At 55.6% G+C, this 13,115-nt stretch overlaps 2 protein-coding genes across 2 annotated transcripts in view; one reads left to right on the top strand and one right to left on the bottom strand.

Annotated features, from left to right (window-relative positions):
• The window catches only part of LOC143696055 (uncharacterized), a 224,075-nt gene extending 220,937 nt beyond the window's left edge, over positions 1 to 3,138 (top strand). The window contains 1 exon segment of the mRNA XM_077191261.1: positions 2,410 to 3,138. Coding sequence (XP_077047376.1) covers positions 2,410 to 3,094 — 685 coding nt within the window. The 3' untranslated portion in view covers positions 3,095 to 3,138.
• Positions 1 to 13,115, bottom strand: part of LOC143696054 (uncharacterized) — a 569,411-nt gene that overhangs the window by 303,671 nt on the left and 252,625 nt on the right. The gene's annotated exons all lie outside the window — the stretch shown is intronic.

Consider the following 13,115-nt stretch of genomic DNA (forward strand, 5'->3'; position numbering starts at 1 on the left):
CTCCCAGCATGGTCCCACTCACTCCCAGTTGCCCCCAGCGTGGTCCCAGTTGTCCCCAGCATGGTCCCAGTTGTTCCCAGTGTGGTTCCAGTCCCCCCAGTATGATCCCCCAGTCATGCCCAGTATATCCCAGTTGCCCCCAGCATGCATCCAGTCCTTCCCAGTTCCTCCAGTTTGCTTGCAGCATCATCCCAGTTTCCCTCAGCTGCTCCCAGTAGCCCAAAGTGTGATCCCAGTCGCTCCCTTTCAACCCCAATATGATCCCAGTAAGCTCCAGTTTGATCCCAGTCACATGCCAGCCCTCCCAGTGGGGTCCCAGTATAATCCCAGTTGTTCCAATCTCTCCCAGTATGGTCCCAGCTGCCTCCAGTGTGGTTCCAGTTGCTCCCTAGATCAGCCCAGTCAGTCCCAGTATGATGCCATTTGCTGCCAGCGTGCTCCCAGTCAGGCCCAGTATGGGGGATGATGTGCAGGGTGTGCTCCCAGTCCCTCTCAGATCCTCCCAGTATTAGTCCAGTCCCTCCCAGTATGATCCAGAGATGAGCCCAGTGTGCTCCCAGTCCCTGCCAGTATGAACCAGTTGTGCTCCACATGGTTCCAGTTGCTCTCTTTCACCTTCACTTTTGTTCCAGTCACTCCCAGTATCTCCCAGTGTAGCCCAGTTCCCTCCAGCATCTTTCCAGTTCCTTCCACTATGATCCCATTTGCTCCCAAGCACTCCCAGTCAGCCTCAGTGTAGTGGCACTCACTGCCAGAATGATCCCAGTCAGCTCCAGCATGATCCCAGTTCATCCCAGTATAAGCCCAGCAGTTTCCAATCACCCCCAGCAGGCTCCCAGTCACTCCCAGTTCCTCCCAGTTGCTCCTAGCATGATCCCTGTTGCTCAGAGCTGCTCCATCCCAGTCACTCCCAGTATATCCCATTTGCCCCTAACGTGGTCTCAATTGCCTCCTGCAGGCTCCTACTCTCTCCCAGTATGATCCCAGTATGATCCCAGTGTCCATCAGTGCAATCACAGTCTGCCCTGGCATGGCAGTATGATCCCAGTATGATGTCAGTACAAACCCAGTCCCGTCCCAGCATGATACCAGTATAATATCAATAGAAACCTAGAATTGTCCCAGTCACTCCAGTATGATGCCAGTATATTCCCAGTCACTCCCAGTACGATCCAAGTACACAGCCAGTACATCCCCAATACACTCCCAGTACGATCCCAGTCTGATGTCAGTACAAAGCCAGTACAGCCCCAGTCGCTCCCAGTACGATCCCAGTGCAGCCCAGTCCCTGGCAGTGCTGCCACTGCTGGGATCCCCCAGGCCTGTGTGCGCTCCCCCCTGGCGGATGTGCCGAGAGGAGCCCCAAGGGCTGGCAGTGGCCAGGCAGGGTCCCCAGCAAGGCCCAGTTTGGATGTGCAGCCCCCAGTTTGCCCAGTTTGCCTCTCCTTTGGCCCGGGCCGGGTTCCCCCGCCCGCAGCGGCTGGGAGCAGCCGAGAGCCCCGCGCTGCCCATGCCGACCTGGCCCGGCTCCATCGCCGCTGCTGCCGCGGGCTGCGAGGGCTGCGGGAACGGGGCACCGAGGGTGTGGCTGCTGCTGGGGGAGGAGGAGGAGGGAGGGAAGGGCAGGGATGGAGGGGGAGGAGGAGGCGGGGTAAGGGGGCAGGAGGAGGAAAGGGAGGAGGGATGGAAGGGGAGGGATGAAGGCGAATGAAGAAGTCCAAGGCTGAGTGGAAAAGGCCCCTCGGGGGGACATCGGGGGATGGTGGTGGCGGCTGCCGGCAGAGGCAGCCTGGAGGAGCAGAGCCCTGTGTGCCCCAGGAGGCCAAAGTGGGGAGGCCAGAGAGGGGGGAGCGCCGCCATTGGCGGGAGCCTCAAGAGCCTGGAGAGGGGCAGGGGGGACTCCTTGGAGCCGCTGCAGCCCAGGGCAGAGAATGAGGGGAGAAGGGAGCCCAAAGAGCCCCGGCATCCCGAAATGGGGAGAGCCAAGAGGGGGCAGTGCGTCCCCAGGTGTGCCCTGGGGGGATCTCGTTGCCCTTGCCTGTGGCACGGAGGCAAATCCCATGCTGTCCTTGTCCTTCCTCGCCCAGAGCAGGAGCTGAGCATGGAGAGCAGGGAGGACAAATGCCCGCGGCAGAACCTGGTGGCAGAGGCCGTTTTGAGCGGCTCCACGGCACAGGAAGCCAACGGGGAGGAAAAGGCCCGGAGATGCCGCACGAGGAGGGGCTGCAAACGCAGATGGCGGGGATGTGAGGGGGAAAGAGGCAGCCTGGGCCGGGAAGGCGGCCGGAGATGGAGGCAGAGCTCGGAGCTGGTGCTCCATGAGCAGCTCCATGATGGGGAGAAGCCCCACACGTGCGTGGAGTGTGGGAAGAGCTTCAGGTGGAAGTACAACCTGACTGTGCACCAGAGGACCCACACTGGGGAAAAGCCCTACAAGTGTGGGGAGTGTGAGAAGAGCTTCAGCCAGAGCTCCAGCCTGATCAAGCACCAGAGGAGCCACACAGGGGAGAGGCCCTACGAGTGTGGGGAATGTAGGAAGAGCTTCAGCGAGAACTCCACCCTGATCAAGCACCTGAGGAGCCACACAGGGGAGAGGCCCTATCAGTGTGGGGAATGTAGGAAGAGCTTCAGCCGGAGCTCCAGCCTGATCAAGCACCAGAGGACCCACACTGGGGAGAGGCCCTATGAGTGTTCCAAGTGCGGGAAGAGGTTTCAGACCAGCTCCCATCTCCTCCAGCACTATCAGAGTCACACAGAGGAGAGGCCCTTCCAATGCCCCGACTGTGGGAAGGGATTCAAGAACAACTCCGACGTTGTCAAGCACCGGCGCATCCACACTGGGGAGAGGCCCTACGAGTGTGATAAATGCAGGAAGAGGTTTCAGACCAGCTTCAGTCTCCTCCGGCACTATCGGATTCACACAGAGGAGAGGCCCTTCCAATGCCCCGACTGCAGGAAGGGATTCAAGTACAACTCCACCCTCATCACCCACCGGCGCATCCACACCAGGGAGAGGCCCTACGAGTGTCCCCAGTGTGGGAAGAGCTTCTCCAGGAGCTCTACCTTGACCCGACACCAACGGAGGCACCACTAAGGGAAGCCCAGCGAGTGCCCCGAGTGCAGGAAGAGTTCGTGCGCTGCTGCAGCTCCATCCCCCACTGGAGGAGGCACTTTGGGCACAGCCCTGGTCACTCACATTCCCTGTGATCCATGTTGGGAACACACCTGCCTGTTTGTCCTTTTGTTTGGCATTTTTTTCTGATTCATCTTCATCCCTTAAAAACAGCCAAAACAGTGTTTAAAGAAAAAAATTGATCACAGATGTCTAAAGTCCCACAATTTCAGAGTTTTTTAATGGGAAATTGATGGTTTGGAGAGAATATTCTGGAGGATTTGTGTAGTCTGGGGGGGGATTTTGTGCAGTGTTCTCCATCTCTTTGCACTCCAAAAGCCAAGAGGGTCACCTCAAAACAACTGAATCCCACTGAAAACAACTGAATTTTAATTCATACAGGCTCAATCCCACATCAAAATGCCTTGTTCCCACCCTAAAAAACTCAGTCCCACACCAGACTCACTCCATTCCACAGCTGCCAGAGTGAGATGGGGTGTGAAGGAGATTGGGAGAAGTGCAATCCCAATTTGGAGTGATGGGATTGGGATTGTGTGGGGCTGGGTGGGTGGGATGTATTTGATAGCAAATAAAACTTTCAGAGTTAGTGCCACCTTCTCAGCTGATTGTGTTTGTGTCCTCCTTTCTCTCCTGCCTCTCTTTGCCTGCTCTGTTTCTCTCTCAGTGTCTCCCTTGAGCCAGGGCAGCTGCCACCAAAGACCCTGCCCTGATTTAATTCCCAGTGCAGGAGCTACAATGGCCATGGGTGAAGTTCTGAAGGCTGGCAGTGAAATGTCACTGTAGGATCCACTTGGCTTTCGGCCCCTTCTTAGGAGCTTTGCCTTCAAGGGCAGGAACATCTTTTCCTGGCTGGGAACTGGAATTCCAGGTCCTTGGAGTGTGTGCCATGCAGGACCATACAGACTGGCATCATGTAGACTGGGATTGTATGGCTTGGGATTGTACGGACTGGGATCATGTGGACTGGGATTTCACAGGCTGGGACCGTGGGGATTAGGAGCCGAGACTGGGATCATACAAACTGGACCATATGGACCGGGATGGCTGCACCGGATCAATGTGAACCGAGGGGGTCCCACCCTGCCCAGGGGTCCCTCCCCATCCTGCCCGGGAGCGCAGCCAAAGCTCCCCGGAACGAATGCAGAGGTCCAGGAGGGATCCCAGTGCCAATCCCATTTCCAATCCCATTTCCAGTCCAGTTCCTGCTCCTTGTGCTGGTCCCAGAGTGATCCTGGTGCTGATCCTGGTTCCGGTGCCTGCCTCAGTCTCCATCTCAGTCCCGGAGCACTCCTGGGGCTGATTCTGGTTCTCGTGTTGATCTCGATACTGGAGCGGTGCCAGTCCCAGTCCCAGTCTTGGTACCAGAGCGGTGCCAGTCCCAGTCTCAGTCCCAGTCTCGGTCGTGGAGCGGTGCCATTCTCGGTGCCGGTGCTGGTGCTGGTTTCAGTGCTGGTCTCAGTCTTGGTCCCAGAGTGGTTCTGGACCCAGTGCTGCTACTGGTGCTGGTCTTGGTCCTGGAGTGCTCCCAGTGCCAATCTCAGTCTCAGTCCCAGTCCCAGAGCGCTGCCACTCTCGGTGCTGGTTCCGGTGACGGTCTCGGTCTCAGTCCTGGAGGGCTCCCGGTCTCGGTCCTGGTCCCGGTCCCAGAGCAGTCCCGGTGCGGGTGCCGGGTTCCAGTCTCAGTCCTGATCCCAGTCCTGGAGCGCTGCCGGTGCCAGTCCCAGTTCCAAAGCGCTCCTGGTGCCGGTCCCAGTGTCAGGCTTGGTCCCAGTCTTGGACCCAGTGCCAGTTCTGGTGCAGGTTCTGGTCTGGGTCTTGGTCCTAGTCCCGGTGCCGGTCCTGTGGCGCTGCCAATCTCAGTTCCAGTGTCAGTCTTGCTGCTGGTGCCACTTCTGCTGCTGGGTTTGGTCTTGGTCCCGGAGAATTTAGGTCCATTTGGGTGATTTTAGGCCAAACTGGACAGGTTTAGGGTGGGTTTCAGATCCCTTGCAGTGATTTCAAGCCTTTTAGGGTGGATCTTAGGCCCCTTTGCAGATTTTAGGCCAAATCTGTTGGGTTTGAGGGTGGATTTTAGATCCCTTTGAATGATTTAAGCCCATTTGGGTGGGGTTTGGGCCTGTTTGGGTGATTTTAGGATAAACTGGGCAGTTTTAGAGTGGATTTTAGATGCCTTTGGCTGATTTTAGGCCCATATGGGTGGATTTTAGGCCTCTTTGGGTAATTTTACCTTTTAACGGTGATTTTAGGTCCCTTTGTACTATAGATGGCTAATGAGATGATTGGCTCTCGCAATTAAGGGATGGATACTGTGTGAATATTAAGAGAAGCTTTATTGATGTGTGATTGTTATTGCAGTCTGTTGTTTAGATGTCCTCTGCTCTCCCCACAGTCCCTTTCCCCCCGTTGTTACCATCAGACAGCCTGAGCCATCCAGGACAGGTGGAAAGAAGGCGAGAACAAAGACTTGTTCCTAGGGGAGGGGGCGTGGCAGGACAGCACCTGACCCTCCAATCAAGCTGCAGGAAAGCAGACTCCACCAATAAACAGCAAAGAAGAGTTGACTGACAGACTGTGGGAGGGGCCAGGGTTGGCTGAAGAAATCCCGGGGTATCAAAGGTGAAGCGTCCATCTTGAGGACGAGCCAGGCATGTGGTAGGCGGCCACGAGGGGAGCTCCCAGGCCTGTTCTTCCTTATTTAGTCCTTTTCTTGTCATTTTGTTAAGGTTGAATAAACCTTTTAAAATTTTGAAAGTCAGCAGTCGTTTCTCACAGTAACCAAGGGTTCCTTTCCTGGAGTTTGGTGCACAGGAGAAACACCAACCATATATTCTCAAGAGGACAAAATGGCACAAAATTTTCCTGGCAAAGATCAGAAAATCAAGAAACTTTGGAAAAAGATTTACTAAAACATCCAATTCAACATAAAACACCATAGCAGTAACTTCATTAACTCAGCCCGGTGTACCTGGAAACGTTTAATCACTTCAGTTGTTGAGGTATCAAAAAATGTTCCATATCAAGAGCATTAGAAGGAGAAGACAGAGAGACAGGAAGACAGAAGCTCTATAGAAAGAAACGCACATGGCTACCAACTGCTGGGGTTCCAGCATGGGTGAGACACAAACCCCAGCCACAGAGCCCTTGTGACACATCAAGGCCCCTCTGGAGCAAAGAAACCATTGCTGACAGTCCAGAAACTCATTGAACCTTGTGACAACGCAGATCCAAGGACACCATGGTGGCACTATGGAACCTCATGGGAGCAAAGAGACCATTGTGACACGCTGGTGCCTCACGGAATCAGGGGGACCATTGTGAAACTCAGGCCCCCTCTGGAACCAAGGGCCAAGGATGAAGCTATGGCACCCGTGGAACCAAGGAGCCGTTGTGACACAGCGGGGCCACAGGGAGCCGAGGGGCCATGGGGACATTGCAAGGGCTCAGGGAAGCCAAGGGGCCGTTGTGACACTGCAGAAGAAAGGAGAACATTGTGACACTGCAGGGACTCCTGGAATCAAGGAGACCATGGGGACACTGTGGGTCCTCATGGAACCAAGGGTACAGGGAGCAGGTGTGGCTGGTTTGGCCTCCCGGGGGCTGCTGGACAGGTCTGGCTGACCTTGGCATGTGGAGGGCTGCTCCTCATCTGCCCCTGAAGCACTGGGGCTCTGGGCTCTCCTTCCTATGGGATAGAACTGTCCTGATCCTCTTCCAGGGCCCTATGGCCAAAACTGGGATTCCTTCTCCAAATTCCCTTACATGCAAAGCTTGTTCCCAGATGAAATCTGCCAGGAGGGACAGATCTGGCTCCCTTGCCTACCTGGGGGCACCTCTCATCTGCCTTTGAAACCCTGGGATCATGTGCTTTTATTTCTTGTGGGAAAAAACCCTCCATCTCAACCAGGCACTCATGGCCAAAGCTGGGCAACTGCCTCTGGAATTCCTTATATCGAAGGATAGCTCCCAGACAAAAGCTGCCAGGAGTGACAAGCCTGGCTGGCCTTGGCTTCCTGAGGGCTGGCCCTCATCTGCCTCTGAAACACTGGGGCTGGGTGCTTTCCTTCCTTATGAAAAGAGCTCTTCTTCCTGTCCAGGCACCCACAGCCAAAACTGAGATTGCACCTCCAAAATGCCCAATATCCAAGGAAAGCCCCTAGACAAAAGGTGCCAGGAGAGACAGGGCTGGCTGGCTTGGCCTGAGGGTGGCCACCTCTCATCTTCTTCCTAAACACTTGGACTTTGTGCTTTACTTTCCTATGGGCAAAAACACCCATCTTGACCATGGCCAAAACTGGGATTCCCCCTCCAAAACTCCATACATCCAAGGATTGCTCCCAGGTGAAAGCTGCCAGGACAGACAGGTCTGGCTGCCCTTGGCTCCTGGGGGTGCCTCTCCCCTGCTGTCCAAACACTGGGGCTGGGTGCTTTCCTTCCTATGGAAAAGAACCATCCTTCTTATCCATGCAGAAATGGCTGAAATTGGGGTTCCACCTCCCAGATTCCTGATATCCAAGGGTTGCTTTCAGACAAAAGCTGCCAGGACAGAGAGGTCTGGCTGGCCTTGGCCTCTGATGGCCGCCTTTCATCTGCCCCTGAGACACCACCGGTGTTCTGTGCTTTCCTTCCTATGGAAAAGAACCATCCTTCTCCTCCAGTGTCCATGTCTGAAATTGGGATTCCACCTCTGAAATTCTCAATATCCAAGGGTTGCTCCCAGGCAAAATCTGCCAGTACCGTCAAGGCTGGCTGGCCTGGGCCTCTGGTGGCTGCGCCTGCAACAGTGGGGCTGGGTTCTTTCCTTCCCATGGAGATCCCTGGGACACTGTGGGGACCTCATGGAACCAAGGGGATCATTGTGGCCCCACTGGAGCCCATGGAACCAAGGGGATCATTGTGGCACCACTGGAGCCCATGGAACGAAGGGGATCATTGTGGCACCACTGGAGCCCAGGGAACCAAGGGGATCATTGTGGCACCACTGGAGCCCAGGGAACCAAGGGGCCATGGTGACACAGAGGGGCTCCATGGACCCAGAGACCATTGTGGCTCTGTGGGGCCTGATGGAACCATGGAGACCATTCCAACCTTCAGGGCCTGGTGTCACTAAAGGGGCATTATGACACCTCAGGGCCCCATGGAAGCCAGGGACCATTGGGACACTGTAGGGCCCCATGGAACCCAGGGAACATGGAACAGCTCTGGCTGGCTTGGCCTCCCAGGGGCCACCTGACAGCTCTGGCTGATCTTGGCATGTCAAGGGCTGCCTCTCATCAGCTCCCGGAGCACTGGGGCTCTGTGCTTTCCTTGCTATGGAAAAGGGCTGTCTGACTTTTCAGATGGTCATTGCCAAAATGGGTACTCTCCCTAAAATAATTTCCTCTGTGCAAAGGTATCTCACCAAACAAAACCTGCCAGCTCTGGCTGGCCTTGGCCTCTGGTGGTCACCTCTCATCTGCCCCTGAAACACTGGGGCTCTGTTCCTGCATTCCTATGGAAAAGAACCAGCCTTCTTGTCCAGGGACCATGGCCAAAATTAGAATTTGGCCTCCGAAATTCTGTATATCCAAGGATTGCTCCCAGACAAAAGTAGCCAGGACAGACAGGTCGGGCTGGCCCTGTCCTCTGGTGATTTCTTTAGACTCTGAGCTGAATGTTTTCATTTGGAAACACCTTGGAGAGGGCCCAGAGATGTCCCAAGGAGGGGTTTGGAGGCTTTGGGCCCATGAGCACTGTATAGGGACAAAGGAGCTCTGTGCTCAGTGGGGTGGAGACTGACGACAGTGGAGCAGAGCCATGAGAGTGTTTAAAGAGCGATTTCAGGGCTGGTGGATCCTTTTGACATAGTGGAAAACAGTCAGAGAGAGAAAGAATTAACACCAAGGGCAGCTGGGGAGGCCCAGAGTGGCTGCAGGAGAAAGGAATTTCCCTGTCAGGGCAGGGCTGTGGTGCAGCACGTCCCCAGCAGGAGCCTGGAGCGGCCCCAGGCTTTGTGTGGGCAGGCAGGGGCAGGCAGGAGGCAGAGCTGTCAGCAAAGGAAGGGCCCAGCCAGGTGGGGCAGCCGGGGGATGCCCAGAGCCTGCAGGGACAGAGGCCGGGGCAGGGACACCGTGGGACAGCCTGGGCTGCACAGGGCACAGGGATGGGCAGCAGCTGCAAGCCAGCCCTGACAGAGCCAACCTGGGCAGCACTTTGGCCATGGCTGCTGGCCCTGGGCCTGAGCCAGGAGGGGACAAGTGACCCTTGCAGGCCTGGGGCCTCATTGCCTCCTTGTCCCTGCTCAGCAGCCTGGCAGGGGCCGCCCCACGCTCCTGCCCTTGGCATTGCCCATCCCCACATGCCAGGGCCCATCCCGGGAAGAGCCCTGAGCAAGGAGGGAGGGACAGGATCTGCCTGGCCAGGCCCTGGGGCTCAGGCCTTGGCCCTTTACATTCCTGAAACAAATCCAGGTTTGCTCAGCACCAGAGACACCTTTGCCTTGTTTGTCCCCAGCTGCCATCAGTGCCTCCAGTGTTCTGCTCTCCCTGGAACCCGGGGACACTTTCTCAGCCCTGTCCCTCACAGGGATCTCTCTAAAGTACAAGAAACTTCAGTATTTCAATCTCACTGTGAGCTCTTGAGAAGTCTTTGAGCCCACTCTGAGGGACTGGGTGTGATGCAAAGAGCAGCAAAGGCCCAGAGGGTGATTGAAGTCCTTGTGCTGTGTCTGTGCTGCTGAGCTGGGCCGGGCTCCTGGCCCAGAGGCAGCTCCTGGCAAGGGCAGCAGAGCTGCAGAGAGACAGCTCTGGCCAGGAGCAGCTCCTGTGCACAGCCCAGCAGGGCTGGGGCACTGCCAGGGCCCCTCAGGGACATGAGCAGGGCACAGACAGAGCTCCCAGGGGCTCAGCACTGGCCGGGGCTGTGGGATGTCCCCGCGGGGGCTGTGTCACAGCAGCACCTCTGGGGCTGTGTCCCAGAGCCACAGAGCGTCTGGGATGGCAGCAAGGGGCTGTGTGACAGCACAGAGTGGGCTGTGTGACAGCACTGAGGGGGTTGTGACATCACAGAGCTAGCTGTGACATCACAGAAGGTGGCTCTGTGACATCACAATGTGGGTTGTGACACAGAGTCACAGAGCAGCTGTGTGATGCCACAGAGAAGGTTGTGACATCCCAGGGTGACTGACATCACAAAGCTGCTGTGTGACATCACATAGCAGCTGAATGACATCATATGGAGGTTGTGTGACATCACAGGGGCTGTGTTAATAAAGCCTCTTATCTGGCCTTATTATCAAGTAATGGAAGTTATTCCATGGGGTTTACCTCACTGTGTGACATCACAGGGGCTGTGTGACATCATGGGAATGTTGTGACATCTCAGGTGGCTGTGTGACATCACAGGGGCTCCGTTACATCACAGCGACTGTGTGATATCACGGGGGGGCTGTGTGACGTTACAGGGGTTGTGTGACATCACAGATGGCTGTGTGACATCACGAGGGCAGTGTGACATCACGGGGGCTGTGTGACATCACAGGAGGCACTGTGACATCACAGGGGCTGTGTGACATCACAGGGGCAGTGTGAGGTCCCTGGGGAGGTCACTCTGCCCCGGCCCCCTCACAGTTCCCCCCAGAGCAGTCCAACCCTGCTCGTGCACAGCGGGGTCCCCTGTCCCCCCGGGTCCCCCCGCCCCCGGCCCCGCAGCCTCCCCCAGAGGATGTTCCACGAGATCGACCCCAGAGCCTGACACGGGGACGGGGGCCGGGGCCCTGGGGGTGGCACAGGGGGACAGGGACCCCCCGGCAGCGTCCCCGTGTCCCCCAGGGCCAGAGCCTGGGCCAGGGCTCCTTCACCCTGTTATGGATAAATATCATAATATTGGCTTTTTGCAAATATTAAAATAGATTTTATATCTGTGGTGTTAAAATAACCTTGTTCTAAAGATATAGTTTTTATTTCTGTTGTTAATTGAGCTTAGACATAGTAGTGAAATAGCTGATAGAAGTGTGCTTGTGTTAAAATGCCTGCTTGGGTGGGATAACATCCAATGCACACGGGATGAGGACACCTGTACAGATCTGCCAACTATCAGCACTCCCCATCTGAAGGCAGAGTGCACCAAGGCCCAAAACCTGGAGGTGATAAAGAGAAGGAGCCAAAACCACAGCCAAGAAACACACATGCTCTGAAAAGGCAGACCCAAGGAGGGGCCATGTAAAATCATTCCTGGAATATGTAAAGTAGTTGATGGATATGCATGAGGCTCTATGAATATGCACCAGGCTGATGTAAGGGGAAAGGTATTTCAGGGGATCCCTGAAGGTAACAGGGTGCTCCTGGCTGAGTGCCAAGATGCACCCGGCTGTAATAACCTTTGCTCCATGGTCCTGCTCTCCCATTGTCCTTTATTAAACTTTGTACATTTTCACAGGAGAGTGAACGTGTTTTTCACAAATGGAATCTCAAGGAAACAAGGGTCAGTTGTTAAGCCAAGGCTCTGCGTTGACCAAGTGGGGCCTCATGGGACACAGGTGCCACTGGGACATTGCCAGGCCTGGTAGGAACAAGGCTCCATTATTGCACAGTGTTGCAGATGAGTAATGTCATAGTTGGGTCTCACAGTGAGGAGATAGATCCTATGTGTGTGTTAAGATGTGTAGTGATGTTATTGTCATCTGTCCCCCATAGTCCTCTTTCCCCTGCCCTTGTAATGGCCTTGGTGGTTGGGGCATTTGGGGAGGGCAGGTTTGTCACTGGAAGGCAGGCATGGCAACACCTGCTCTCCAGTCAGGTTGCAAGAAAGCATTCTCCACCAATGGACGGCCACAAAGAGTTACCTGACAGACTTTGGGTGGGGCTAGGATTACCTGATGCAACACCAAAAGCCTAAAAGGAGGAGCAGCCAATTTGTGAAGGAGCCATGTGGCTGATAGCCACGGGGTGGGGAAGGGCTCCCAGTGCTGTGATTTCTCCTGTTTCAGTCCTTTGTTGTCATTTTTTTCAAGGTTGAATCAACCTTAAAACTTTAAAAGTAGCGGTCATGTCTAACACAGAGCAAGGCCTCAGGGCGCCCAGGAGAGCGGCGTGACAATGACATCTTGGGGAACCAAGTGTCACCTGCCAACACAACGGGGCCTCATGGAAGCCAGGGGCCACTTGGATATTGCCAGGGCAGGTGGAACTCAGTGTCCATTGTGACACAGCACAGCCTCGTGGAACTCAGCAGAGCATTGGGACAGCCTGGAATCTCATGGAGCCAAGGCTCTGCTTTGGCAAAGTGGGGCCCACAGGACACAGGTGCCCCTGGGACATTGCCAGCTCTTGTGGAACCCAGTGTCCACTGTGACACAGCAGAACCTCATGGAAACATGGGGGCCACTGTGACGCAATGGAATCTCATGGAAGCAAGTGTCAGTTGTGAACGCAGCAGGGCCTCACAGAACCCAGGGGCAACGGGGACCATGCTGTGGCTCGTGGGAGCAAGGGGCCATTGTGACCCAGCGGGGCCGCCTGGAACCCAGGAGAACATTGTGGGCCCATGGATCCTCATAGAAGCACGGCCCCGTTGTGACAAAGTGCAGCATCACAATGGTCTCCTGGGTTCCATAAGTCCTCGCTGTGTTTAGAATTGACACTTGGTTCCCCAAGATTCCATGGCTCCATCCCTCTGCTCTCCTGTGATTTGAGGCTGTGCTGTGACACAATGGACACTTGCTTCCTCCAAGGCTGGAGATGTCCCAGTGGCACTGGGCTTCCATGAGGCCGCGCTTTGTCACAATGGGGCCTTGCTTCCATGAGATTCCATTGTCCCACAATGGTCTCCTGGGTGCCACAAGGCCTGCCTTTGTCACAGTGGAACCTTGCTTGCACCAGCCCTGGCAATGTCCCAGTGGCACAGGGGTTCCAGGAGACCCTGCCGTGTCACAATGGGCCCTTGGTTCCATCAGGTTCCATTGTGTCACAGGGCTCTCCTAGGTCCCATGAGGCCTTGGTCTGACACA

Source organism: Agelaius phoeniceus, chromosome 28 (genome assembly GCF_051311805.1).
Source record: "Agelaius phoeniceus isolate bAgePho1 chromosome 28, bAgePho1.hap1, whole genome shotgun sequence".
Classification (NCBI taxonomy): Eukaryota; Metazoa; Chordata; class Aves; order Passeriformes; family Icteridae; genus Agelaius; species Agelaius phoeniceus.